Consider the following 13,357-nt stretch of genomic DNA (forward strand, 5'->3'; position numbering starts at 1 on the left):
AATAAGACGAATTGTTGTTTAGAATTACATAATAATAATAATAATAATAATAATAAAACACTTATGGACTACATCTAGCTGAGAATAAGAACTTGACCCTGAACGTCAGTCAACTTTTATGTAAATTTATCATAATATACATTTTGATTCGAAATCATGTGCATTTTATAGTTACCTAAAGAGGCTTGATGATTATGAATAATAACATATGTTTTCTTATTTTCATACAGTTTCATAGTGACTTCTAAGAAGAACATAAGTTTTTTATTCCTGTGTTGTAGAAAAAACGTGTTTTTTTTAAGGTTTATTAACTTACAATTTTAATGATGTGTTATAAAATATTTAAGAAAATAATTTTAACTATAGAATTAAAGAATGACGCATGTACAAAGTTACATGTATACTTATCATATATGTTTCGTAATACATAATACTATAGATTTATTGTAATATGTTCAATGCATTAACCTACTTATTAGTTATAATTGAACAAAACTAAGATATTATATAGTTATCATTTATCAATTATCATTAATGATAATTGAAACTGTTATATACTTTAACAATATTTAAAACACACTTTCTTATGCTAATTATTTACTTCTATTAAAATTTTTTTTACCAAATAATTGATTATAATAAATTATTATTGCCGAATAATTAAAATACAAACAATATTTGGCAGAAAAAAACTGAAATATATGCAACGAATCGGTTTATATATATACATTTTATAAATATAATAGTAATAATATATATGTTATATTATTTAATTATTTACTCACACACAGTATACCTGAATTCGTACTGCAGTGGTATCGCAGACATTCGCAGTGACCAATGGCCATCGTTGCCACAATTGACGTACGGAAAACAAATTCGCCAAATATTCTACATGCGTACGCACAAGCCAGTGTAACAAGTTATTATTTAGTATTCACACAGATATATATTTTTTAATGTCCGTCACGAATCACAATGGAATTGCAGCGAACAAAAATAATATACCTAGTACCTATTTAATACGTTTCCATTCGCACTTCTCCTCGGAGCGAAACCGTAGTGTATTATTTGCCTTCGTCCGATTTTTGATGACGTGTAAATCAAATAACATAATATCATCGACACAATAATAATATTATTATCTGCGTTTCATTCCGAAGCGTTGTAATGATGCTGTAATATGCACGTATTTGTAGGTATATATATATATATAGGTCCAAGAATCATAATAATAATAATAATAATATGTGTGTAGGTATATTACGTACGATTATAATAATATACATAGCTATATATATTGGCCACTGCAAATAACGAAAAGAAAACGTTTATACATATCAAATCAAAATATTATGTGATAGGTATATTCTGAAACGGTTATTATCGGTCACCCGAGGGCGGCCGCGATATATGCGAATGAATTGCGAGAAACTATAACGCGTACCTTACCACCAAAATTTAAGAACCATTCAGCCGATAATTGAATAACTCGATGGAGCAATAAATTCGATATAATATATTATACGTACCTATTATACCTATGGATAAACTATTACCTACATAAATGTGTCCAAATTGGAGTATAGCGCAGTGTTTTTAAGACCAAGGACGTCCGATTTTGTCATACTTAAAAATTCTTGATAATTTGTTGAAAATTAAAAATAACTACATACATAATATACTACATACAGAGTGCTATTTATACAAAATAAAAAACCGTGTCAAGTCCAGTAACCCGTAAAAGTGTTTAGTTAATGTCCCGGTTAATGTATACCTACCATGTACTTATGTGTTTCATAAAAATGTATACATGTGTAACTTACTAGAGAAGCTATGTAATATGATTACCATTGCAGCTATGCCGTACTCAAATCTAAATTTATAGTTTTTATACTTTGGGATTGTTAAGGTTTTTTTTTTCATTTACTCGAGATAAAGAAAATAATTTTAATTTTAGAAAACGTTTTAATTAAAATAAAAAATATATCAGTCGTGGTTTTTAGTTCTTTTAGTCGTTACAAAGCTGCAGTATACAGAATTCTCTTAAACTACTTGTACTTAATTTTCATTTTATGATATTGTACAATGCTATAATGCACGTTTTGCTATACAATATTACTTTAAAGTAAAATTTTTTTTTCAAATAAAGCAATACCAAACTTATACTAAGTATTAAATAATAAAAAATAAAAAATTTTTAGTTCAATTTAAAATCAGCAAAAACTTATTTTATGCAACTATGCATACTAAAAATAATAAAATATAATACAAATTCATAACTTTTTTAACACATCGTACCATTATAATATCTATTGATTTATTGATTGTATACCAAACAATATATTATTATTTGTATAAATGTGATTAATCTACAAAACTGTCAACTGAAAGTTAAATCAATATGAAAATAATAAGTGTAGGTGTGTATTGTAGTGGATAGATTATTAGAAATCATATTTTTGTTTCTTAGTAATGCAAAGAATGTACAAGTCTTATAAAAATGTTAGAATTGTTTTTAAAACAATTTGTTGGTGTGGTGTTTCTTCGAAAAGATGATTTTGGTTTTTCTCAGTAAATTTCCCATCTATAACTATAAAAAATACAAAAAAATACTTTTTACTCGACTCCGAATTGTTTATTGAATGCGACGATTTATCACATATTTTATACCACTGCAACTCTTTTGTAACACATGGTATGTGATTCACACCCATCAATCCCAGTAGCCCGCACCTATATAATTCCTGTATCAGCTCTTTTGTTAGTTTAAATTTCAGTTATTTAAAAGTTTGGCGCCTATGTTTTTTGTATGTATTACAAACTACAAACTAAAACTTTTTTTTTAATAGATTTTACAGTTATTATATTGTAATAGTCATCATATGTGGTCATACACACTATTTTAAGTTTATGAACTTCTTTCTTCTTTGATTTGAGATCTATGGCTTTTGCCTTTTATTTAGTACATTACAAATTACTATTATTAGTTAGGTCTACGTGATCCGAATAAGTTATTTTATTAGATATGTTTTAATATTTATGTTTATAATTTATAGAGTAATTTTTTTGATTTAAGAACTTACTTATTTTTAACCAAAAAATAAGAATAATGGCGTTCTTTGTATTTTCTTGTAGAAAACATTATTTTGTATTATCTTCATAACATAAAGCATTTTTTTTTAAATTTAAGTTTAGATTTATTAAATTTTTAATTTTGGTAGACCTCGTAAATTCGGAAGTTCACGCGTAATATCAGTGCCAAAATGTCGGTACATTTCGGTAAAAGTAAAGCCTTCATGCATCTTGTATATTTTTAGCACTCAGTAAAATGCTTTTTTTCTTATTATTTAATATTTTTACCTATTAGTATTATTTATTGTACACGCTTATAATAAATAAATACAGCAATGAATCTCAATACATTTTTGGTATTGTAAAAACATACTTCGTATTAAACATACTAGGTATCAATTATTATCTGTGAAAAACTGTAAACTATATTTTAAATCAATCCACAAACATTGGGCGCGTTACTCACACATCACACACATATACAATACACCTCTGTATTACACACTGTATAATTCAATTCATCAATTATTAATAACTTCATAATATTGTAATATTGTGTCAAACAATAAAATTGAAACTTAAAAATCAACATAATTTACAACTTATAAGTACCTAAGTAGACGTCAAAACATTATATTATTTTGACTTAAATGTCTCCTTTCTTATGTTTTCCGCTTCTATAATACTTCGAATTTGACCGGTTGACCTTTTCGGTGCAACAGCGCTCAATGTTGGTTTGACGTCACAGCTGATGCTGCAGCGGAACTAATGACGTCACATCGATCGATATAGTTTATATTATGTATTAAATAGTATGAAAAGTAGTTCAACTGTTAAGTATTTTTACCATATTATCGTAAAATATAAATATTAATGTATTACTATAGCTGTAAAGTATAGTTTATTGGATAACATTTTATTCTGAAAAAACCAGTTCGACTCATCAGTAAATGCTCAATAAATGAATTAAAAAGTTCGTGTGTTCTTATATGATCCATGCATTTATTGGTCACATAACATGATAGTAATAATGTATAACAATGTTTTATAATAGAACTCTTAAAGTGAAAATTATTTTGCTATTAAGAAGTATAGAAATGTCCTATTTACAAATTAAAGAAATTCGAAATGCAAAGTTTTTAATTTTTTAAACAATTTTATACTTGATGCTCAGGGTGGAGCAAATAGTTATTAAATATAAAATATACTTTGTGTCTTATGCAGTTGTGTGTTCCATTTTTTATAGTTTGAGTTTTATTTTTTAGTCAAAAAAGTGTTACAGTAAAATAACGAATATAACTAAATTCAAAGTTTGAAAATTGAAGACAAATAGTAGTTAGCTATAGTAATACTGGTATAGAATTTTATAAAATTTGTTATGTTTGATAATGCATTTTACCGTGTTGTTCTTTTGTATCATTGTTTTTAAAATTTAAATACGTAGTAAAAAATCCAAAAGATTCTGTATAAAAGTTATAAATCAGTTTTAGATGGTTGGTGCCTTTAAGAAATTGTTTTATATGGTTAATATTTTACTAATCTGCATTATTGTCTAAATAACAACTCAAAACTATTTGTTTGTGCGCAAACTTCTAAAACTTCTAAAATTTGTTTTTTTTTTGTTTTATTAATATATTAAACAATTTTAAAAAAAAATTATTATTTATTACTTACCTAATTCGATTTGGTTTTATAAAACACATCGTAAAAATATATCATAGGTTAAAATTATACTATTAAATTGTAGTTTTTGGTATTAAGAACTATACCTAGGATTGAAATTATATGCAAGGTAAAGTAGGTATGATTTAATTAGGTATAATTTTATGGACTTATGAAACTTGGTGTGTTGTTTGAACTTTATATAAACCTAATTTTTCTATTCAAACAGTTTTATTATTATGAGGGATTTATGATTCTTTTCAAATTCAAAATAATAATGCATTAATTCATCACTTTCCGGTAACACGCATAATCAAAACGAGATGAATCCCCCACCCGGAACCTATCTGTATCCTATCTGATTTTCGAAAATTGTATTCCATCATTCTAATATTTTTTATCAAAAATATACATTTTTTGTTAAAATAATTATTCAATGTCATATTATTTTTTTTCATGTTTAATCAAGGTTAAAATACGAAAATATACGTTTTAATCACATTTATCTGATTGTGAATACTTGAATATTCAAATAAAAATTAATAATATTATATATATCTACATATAGCTATATAATCACGTGTAAAAAACTTCTATAATAATATGTTCATATAGTTCATAGATTGTAGGTAAACCAGTTTTTAATTTAAATAGACACTAAATATTATACCTACCAAGAAATAAGTTTTGTTTTAAAAGTCAGTATTCGTCGGAATACCTACCATTAGGTAGGTGTTATATGTTGTAGAATTTAAGTAAAGTTGAAATTTATGTTAAAAATAATAAAAATTTGTTTTTATTTTGTTAATATAATTACAATCTTAAGTCGTTAAGTGAAGAAGTTAAAAAAAGTGTAAATTTGGCATTTGTTTGCGATAGTTACGACTAAAGTAATTCCGTGAATAATGAAGTTAAGTATTTTAAATAAGTGTGTTTGTTTTATTATTTAAAAGTACATGCGAAAAAAGTGTAATTCTACATCGTTTCTATCAACAGTAGCGTGTTACTCAAGAACATTTGAATTAATATAAAACTACAAAAATCACATCAATAGTGAGTTGTGTCAATAATTAATTTCCATCTAATTTAATAGCTTCCCTCAGGATTTTTTTCTATGTTTAAATTACTATTGTTAGGGGTATGTCGTATGTCGTTATGTATAATGTATCTATATACCTACTAACAAATTATAGGTAGAAAAGTAATATATTTTTAATTAAAAAAGGAAAAGTGCCTTACTAATGTAAATATAGATACATTTAAAACATATAAATATAATTAACGGTGTGAGATAAGCTATGATGGGTTTTCTTGATTAAACGATATATTAAAGGTTTAGCGTTCGGTTATAATGACAATGTATCATAAATCCATTTGAATTAAAGTGCCGTTGAGAAAATATTATTTAAGTCACGTCGTGGCAGAAATTCGAACACTCAGATACAAACTCCAACTGACCCAGTAGTTAGTACCTATATATAGTTAATATACTCTGTGAATAATGGACATTTTATCAAGTGAAGTTCACGAGCACGCGTTAAGGCCGTCACTTTATGCCTAGATTTAGTGGAAATGTGAACATCAGTGATGGTAATAATAGCGCAAAATTGGCCAATCGTAACAATACGCATAGTTACTACACGTCATATAGGTATGAAATTACACTTCGGCGCCACAGCTGTCTGAGAGAAAATTTATTTTATTTGTAATCGCTCGATAAAAAATATTAATAATTGTTATTAATCATTTAGTAATTACGACTGCGGGCACAAATACACAAGCGCATCACGTCTGCGCTGCATCGCAATACTGATGTGAGTGATGTATATGATCTTACCTATATATTATTTTTAAAATAATACATAATATAAAGATATTTATTATATAAGTGAAACAGAGTAGGTAACAGACATAATAATATTATATTGTCTGGAAATCGCATAAACTACACGCCCTAATTATACGCTACTAGTAAATGAGACGTGAGTACATTATCAGAGTGGTTAAACGCTATACAGAAAAACGGTTTCACCTACTAAAGATTTAAACGTTCTCGCTAAATATACATTCAAATATTTATTACATTTTTTTGAAAAAAAAAAAAACGTTATAGGACCGTCGAATCTGCAGATAGAACCCGCATTACGCATTAATTACGAAAAATATATATAATAATTTATCAAAAAGAATGTTTTTTTTCATTATAATTTGCTTTACAGACTTACAGTTGTACCTATATAGAACGATATGCAAGTGACCCACACAAGCGTCTGCCGTTGAAAGCTTTATCGATCGCGGGAAAAATTTAAAAATAGCCAGCGATTGAACACGTGAAAATTTCGTGAAATTTGTTTAAGTAATATAATCGAATAAATCGGTAACATATATACATTCACACACGCTGACTCGAGTGTCATAATTAGGTATATTAGTGCACACTCGTTATTATTGCATCTGAATTAAAAATATCTATTCATTAAAACGAAGAGAGTGGAATCCTTTTGAAACCGTAAAACGCGCGAATAATTATTATAATATGACACAAACCGATAATTAATAATAAACGATATTAGTACACAGCATTGTGGCTCACCACTTTGGCTTTTTACTAAACGGCAGTCGGCGGTCGTCACGTATGGAACAATATCAAAATTCGTTTTTAGTCAACAGGATGCAGTTTGTTTAATTCAGCAGATGATGTATATATTATGATGTTTCCTGAAGCGTGTGAAACCCATTTGAAATCGATTTTCACGCAGACGATGGTTTTGGCATCGCATATATTATTACCATCATTATCAACGAAAATGATTTAAAATAAAATGCGCGATTCATTCAGAGATGTTTGATCGTACAGGTGGGCATCACCGCGCTGGTGAATGCCAACCGCCAATGGCATTCGCTGTTAAGTAATAGATAATAGATTTAAAGTTTTGAATTTCGCTTTATATTTATTCAACTGCTAAGTAATAAATAAATAAATATAAAACAAAATTTAAAACTATAAAAAATACCAAGTTCACAGAAACAAAAAAATTATTGATTTTTTTTTATCACGAAGGCATTTCGATGTGCATTAATATTATTATTGATTACATTTTGACGTAACAATATATCAGTACACAAATGTGCAATATAATTTTTTTATAAGCATTTTAATTTGATAACAATTCAATAGGTACCTACGTAAAATATGTTTCAATGTTTAACACCGATTAAAACTTTTGTATATTAATATATTACTATAATTATTGTTAACTGCAGTAGTAGGCATATAAATCTACACTGATACTTGTACTAATTAGCGAACTCCATTCAAACATTAAAATCTAATCACGTTTATACGAAAAGAAAAACATCAGATTGCGAACATAATAAATTACGTAATGTAAGACTGGTAGATACGTGATGCTCAAAACTATCAAGTATTATAAGCCACATCTATTAAAATAATATTAATATAAACATGAATTAATGATTAAAAGAAAACTTTTGTGTCCCAAACACACGGCGATTGCTCGTCACGTCATTTTGCATATTGGTTTTATATTATTATTATTTAAATTACTATTCATCCCTAAATTATTAAAATCCCCGGTGGTACCTAAAACAAATATGACAAATCGATAATTGGATTCGTAAAAAAATACTTTTATCCGTTCGTATTGTAATATTATACACAGTAGTGTCCCACCGTATTGGGATGTCCGACAAATGTCGACCGCGGATATATCCATCATAGGTAGTCGTCAATATTTATTGAAACATAACATATTATCTCGGAGTCAAAATCTCTTCAGGTGCCCACTATAAAACAGTCTGTATAGGTTGTACCTATATAATTAATATATATTGTACGACAATATATCACAATAATAATTATACATATTATTCATTAGACCGTTACATGTTATTACATACCTATCAGTCAACTAAAAGATATGTAAATGCTAAGTACAATATTAATAGTTGCCGCATTCAATTTCTATATTATTTGTTTATCAATTACCTATTATATTATATACTATGTAGCTACGTCTATATATATGCCTATTACATTGAAACGTGTTAAGTTTTTAATCGATTCCCGTAAATATATAGGTATATACACTAAAAACAATGACAATTTGTTTGTAGTCCATAATTCAATTTTTATATTTTGACCGTTAAAAGAAAGTTACATTAATTTTCAATCGCATAGTTAGATATCATGAAAGCTAAAATATTATTTCAAAAGGCTTGAATTTCAAACTACGGTCACACTCCTATCACGTGGGCATTTTTAGTTTTAACTTTATCTAAGTTATTATAACTAATTTGTGTAGTCGATAGGCTTTGGTCGATCGAATCATATACATAATCGTAATTGATTCACAAACACTAAAAGTCGATTTTGAAGAAATGAAATCGAATTTGTAAAAATCACACGTCTCATTTTAATTTCATAATATTACACTGTTCAATATAATACATCTAGCCATGTTACACATCGAATACGTTATGCTCGCCATAATAATATATTATATGAAAATCGAATGCTTGGTCTCGCCTAGTGTTTTAATGTAGGTAGGTACCTACCTACAATAATTTGTTGTTTATAGGATACACATTTGTGCCTATATTCGACTGTGCACAAAATTATAGGTTTATGATGCAAATATTTGTTCAGTGTTTGTTATTATTTTTTTTTTTATTACCTGTAGACCAGAAGCATAGCCCACTTTATAATTAAACACCGACTGTATAATGATGGCTACTTTACAGAATATTACCCGTTTAAAATTCATAGGAATATAATGTTCATGGCTAAACAGAGGCAATGAACACGACAAATAAAAACAAACTGGTTATTTACGTATAAAAGAAGTCTGTATTATTATTATTATTTTTCTTATTTATTTCATTACAATAAATCACTTAAATTGTTTACAATAGTCACAATAAATAGGTAAATAAAATGGTTTTCGACCTATAATAATATCAACTATACATTAATTATACAACATGAGAGTATATAATATTATAGCAGTGTACTAAATAATAATAATAATAATAGTCAATATAGCAAAAGAAAATAATATGTACAAAAGTCACAGCGAGATGACAAAATAATACAAATAGCAATAATGTAATGACGAAAACGGGACGAGGACTCGACAGAAGACGATTCATCGCAATACGGGTTCTTCGCCGTACTCGGCCTCGTAAAGCATGTGCAAGATCCTCATGCGCATTTCGGCGTTTTTCCGTATGGGCAGACGGCGTAGCGACGCGACGCAACTGAGCGCGAAGTGTTCGTCGGAGTCGGTGGCCGACTCCGACGAATCGTCCGACCCCTTGCGCTTGACGCCGCCGACGACGCCGCCGCCGCCAGGTTCCATCATCATCATGGCTGACGGCTCCTGGTGCACATGCAGACCGATGCCGTTGAAGCACTGGCACCCGGCGCTACCGATCGGCGGCGTCGTCAACTCGGCCTCGCACATGTCGGACGCGATGGACACCATGTCGGCGCCTTGGGTGTCCGTTGCCGTCCGGCTGTTGTTGTCCATATCCGCGTTGCAATCGTCGTTGAACTCGGCGCCGTCGAAGGCTCCGGACATCTTGTAGCTGTGGAAACAACATGCGAAACGTGTTAGTACAAAATAATGTCACTGACAGAGCTATATGTGTAATAATATATTATCATTACTCTCTGGGCTCGATGTGCGGTATCAGAAATGCCATCTCGTTGTAGTAAATCCACATTTTCTTCTTGCCCTTGGGCCCGAACGTCCGCTGCAGCCGGTGGAACCGCATGAACGAGTCCCGGAGCGTTCTCCACCGTTTTTTCACTTCGGCCTCTGGAATCAAAAAAATCATTATTGTTATTATGACATTAAGACAAAAGTATATCCGGTTTGAGGGTGGGTGTTATTTGTATATGTGTGCCCGGGCCGCGGGAGGCGTACCGGATTGCTTCATTATTTCGGCCACTTCGCGCCACGCTTCGTCCCGAGCCGACATCTTTTTGCACGCCTGCACGCTCCTGTCGTACAGCACGGGCCGTCGCTCGATCTCGGCGATCAACTGTTCCTCCATGTTATCGTCGTCGCCGGGCCGCCGCCGCCGTCGCCGTTTCTGTCGCCGCGCTATGGTTGTTGTTGTGTGGGGATGTCGTTGGTCCGTCGTCGTCGTCGCCGCCACTGCCGTCGCCTCCACCGATTGTTATTGCCGTCGGTGGGCGCGATTGTCGTTTTTCAGTAACGCTTTCGTCGTGAAAACGTTTTGCAACCCAACCGTTGCTGTGCGGCCAAACGACGCGCGGGCCACCTGTGCCGGGGTACACGACTGCCGCAGTGCCGCGGCAGTGGCGGCGTCGGCGGCGGTGGCGGCGGCGACGACGACGGCGACGACGACGACAACGACGACAACCACGGGCGACGGAGGCGGCAGCGGCGGCGGCGGCGTCGGTGGCGGTGGTTTGCGTCCGCTGCCGTCCGGCTGCGCGTGCACTGCATCGTGCCGCGGCGGCGGTTGTTGCGTGCGCGCCGGGGTGCTGCGCAGCCAACGGCGCGCCCCCCTACTCGGCTACGGCGTGCGGCGGCGGCGGAACGCGAGTCGCGAGTACGCTGCAGCCGTTACGGCGACGGACCAGACGCTGCCCGTGCAACGACCGCCACCGCCACCGCCGCCGACAAAATCGATTGCAGCGGCGGCCGGCGACAACGTCGACGGTGAAGCGGCGGCGGCGGTTGAACGCACATCGCGCGTACGGTTTTTCGGTTTTCCCTCTCTACGGCCAAAACGTACAACTATAATATTATTATTATAATACCGTCGTGATATTTTGTACGACACGCGCGTCCGACGGCCCCAGTGGCCGTCCATACGACACGATGGCGACGTTACTACGACGTGCCGTGTTTATCGATCGCCGCGTGTTTTTTAAGCCGACGGGAAAAAAATTTGTACACGTTCATCCCTCTGCAGTCACGCCAGTCGGTCGATTGTATTATTTTATAATTATTATAGTATATTATAATATAATAACACCCACCTCCGTCGTATTTTCATCACGACACCGTGTCATGATCACCGGATGTGGTCATCGTGTAAACGATAGAGGCGAAATCACCGATAAAAGCCATCACGTCATTATACCGGTTAAGGCCTGATAGATATACAGTTAAACCTCGATAACTCGAATCGGTTGGGGGCGAAAACAAAATTCGAGTTATCGAGGTTTCACTGTATAAGTACTATATACGTATACTTGGTGACGTAGAGCCAGGGGGCTCAAATTTCTAGAAAATATGTTGTCATATTATAATATTATAGGTCTATTTTATGTTTGATGTTAGAGGACGTGCTAGTGTGCTACCCTCATAACGTATTGTCTCCGCCTTACGATTAATGAACAACATAGCCAAAAACTGTTTTGCGGGTAACAACCTCTCTCTGTATATTTCATAGTAGAATTCTCAAAATTTACAACGCATAGGGAAGAACTTTGTCCGTGACGTAGCTTTTTTTTTTTTTTGGATCACATAAATACAATTAAAGTTATCGGTTTGAGAACATTAGGTTTTTTTATCATTTAATTATTAAAAATTAGTTAGTGTTATTAAAAAAAATTAAAACGCTACGTCACAGATGAAGTTTTTTCCTTGCGTTGTGGAATTTCGGTAGTTCTACCTACTATAAATACGGAGAGAGTAAAGTTGTTACCCGCAAAACAGTTGTTGGCTATGTTGTACATTTGTAAGACGGAGACAACACATGCGGGTAGCACGTGGTAGCAAGTCCTCTCAATACGAAGATTGACAATAGTCAATGAAAAGTGCATAAAGCCCGCCACGTGTTTATTTAAATATATAAAATTACCCCCCCCCCCGTAAAAAAAAACAATACACTAAAACAATAGCACTTAGGTCCTTAGGCACTTAGGTCGGCTGCCGCCGTATCCGCGATTGTCACACTTCGAACGATCTCTTTTCTTTCCGGGCGCAATGTATAGGCATAACGCGTCGCTTGTTATGGTGTCGGTGGGGAGGGTCTTACAGGTTTAAAACAGACGATAATATTATAGGTAGTATACACGTTTGTGCATAGCGACTCAAAAACATCCTGGTGTGTGTGTGTGTGTTACTGTTTGTGGTGGTGGGGGGTGGGGGGGGTCGAACCCGGAAAACCCCCCTCGAATTCGGTATCGGTTTCCGGCAACGATTTACCTTATAGTATTATTGTAATAAATTGCATTCAACAGCCACCGCCTGCAGTATCGCCCTCGGTAAACCAGAATTTTTCGATCGTATTCTTCTTTCTTATTGCTTCTGAGATTTGGTATTGTATATTATAATATTAAGTTCTACTGTCGCGAGTCCTTGAAAATTATTAATCAAATAAATTGACTTTATCTTGTTCATCCGTATTGCACTGCATCACTTGGCACAAACACATCGTTATTATTATTAGTCATTTTTTTACAATTTTACGTCTCTATCCCGTGACTAAAGTGTAATCGAGTGTATGAGTAAATAACCATTAATATATTAAAAGTATCGAAAAAAAAAAAATAGAAAAATCACAGACCCTTAATATTGTTTACGAGTAAGTTTTGAAGTATTGGTGGAGTAGA

At 32.9% G+C, this 13,357-nt stretch overlaps 2 protein-coding genes across 4 annotated transcripts in view; one reads left to right on the forward strand and one right to left on the reverse strand.

The window, feature by feature from the left end:
• LOC100575429 overlaps positions 1-13,357 on the forward strand; it is a 134,763-nt gene that overhangs the window by 41,905 nt on the left and 79,501 nt on the right. The window lies entirely within an intron of this gene.
• On the reverse strand, positions 9,588-12,261 carry LOC100167442 (transcription factor Adf-1-like). 2 transcript variants are annotated; one of them, NM_001293341.1, is given in 4 exon segments: positions 9,588-10,101; positions 10,213-10,347; positions 10,430-10,580; positions 10,689-11,069. In NM_001293341.1, coding segments are annotated over 4 exon segments (612 nt in total). In that variant the 5' UTR covers positions 10,819-11,069; the 3' UTR covers positions 9,588-9,905.

This window comes from Acyrthosiphon pisum, chromosome A2 (assembly GCF_005508785.2).
Source record: "Acyrthosiphon pisum isolate AL4f chromosome A2, pea_aphid_22Mar2018_4r6ur, whole genome shotgun sequence".
Lineage (NCBI taxonomy): Eukaryota > Metazoa > Arthropoda > Insecta > Hemiptera > Aphididae > Acyrthosiphon > Acyrthosiphon pisum.

Excerpts from the sequence above, each read along its gene's own strand:
- LOC100167442 (XM_001948703.5), bottom strand. The coding sequence starts at position 10,818 with ATGGAGGAACAGTTGATCGCCGAGATCGAGCGACGGCCCGTGCTGTAC. Across the intron at positions 10,581-10,688 it reads CGAAATAATGAAGCAATCCG|AGGCCGAAGTGAAAAAACGG; the intron begins GTACGCCTCCCG and ends TTTTGATTCCAG. Across the intron at positions 10,348-10,429 it reads CCGCACATCGAGCCCAGAGA|CTACAAGATGTCCGGAGCCT; the intron begins GTAATGATAATA and ends TTGTTTCCACAG.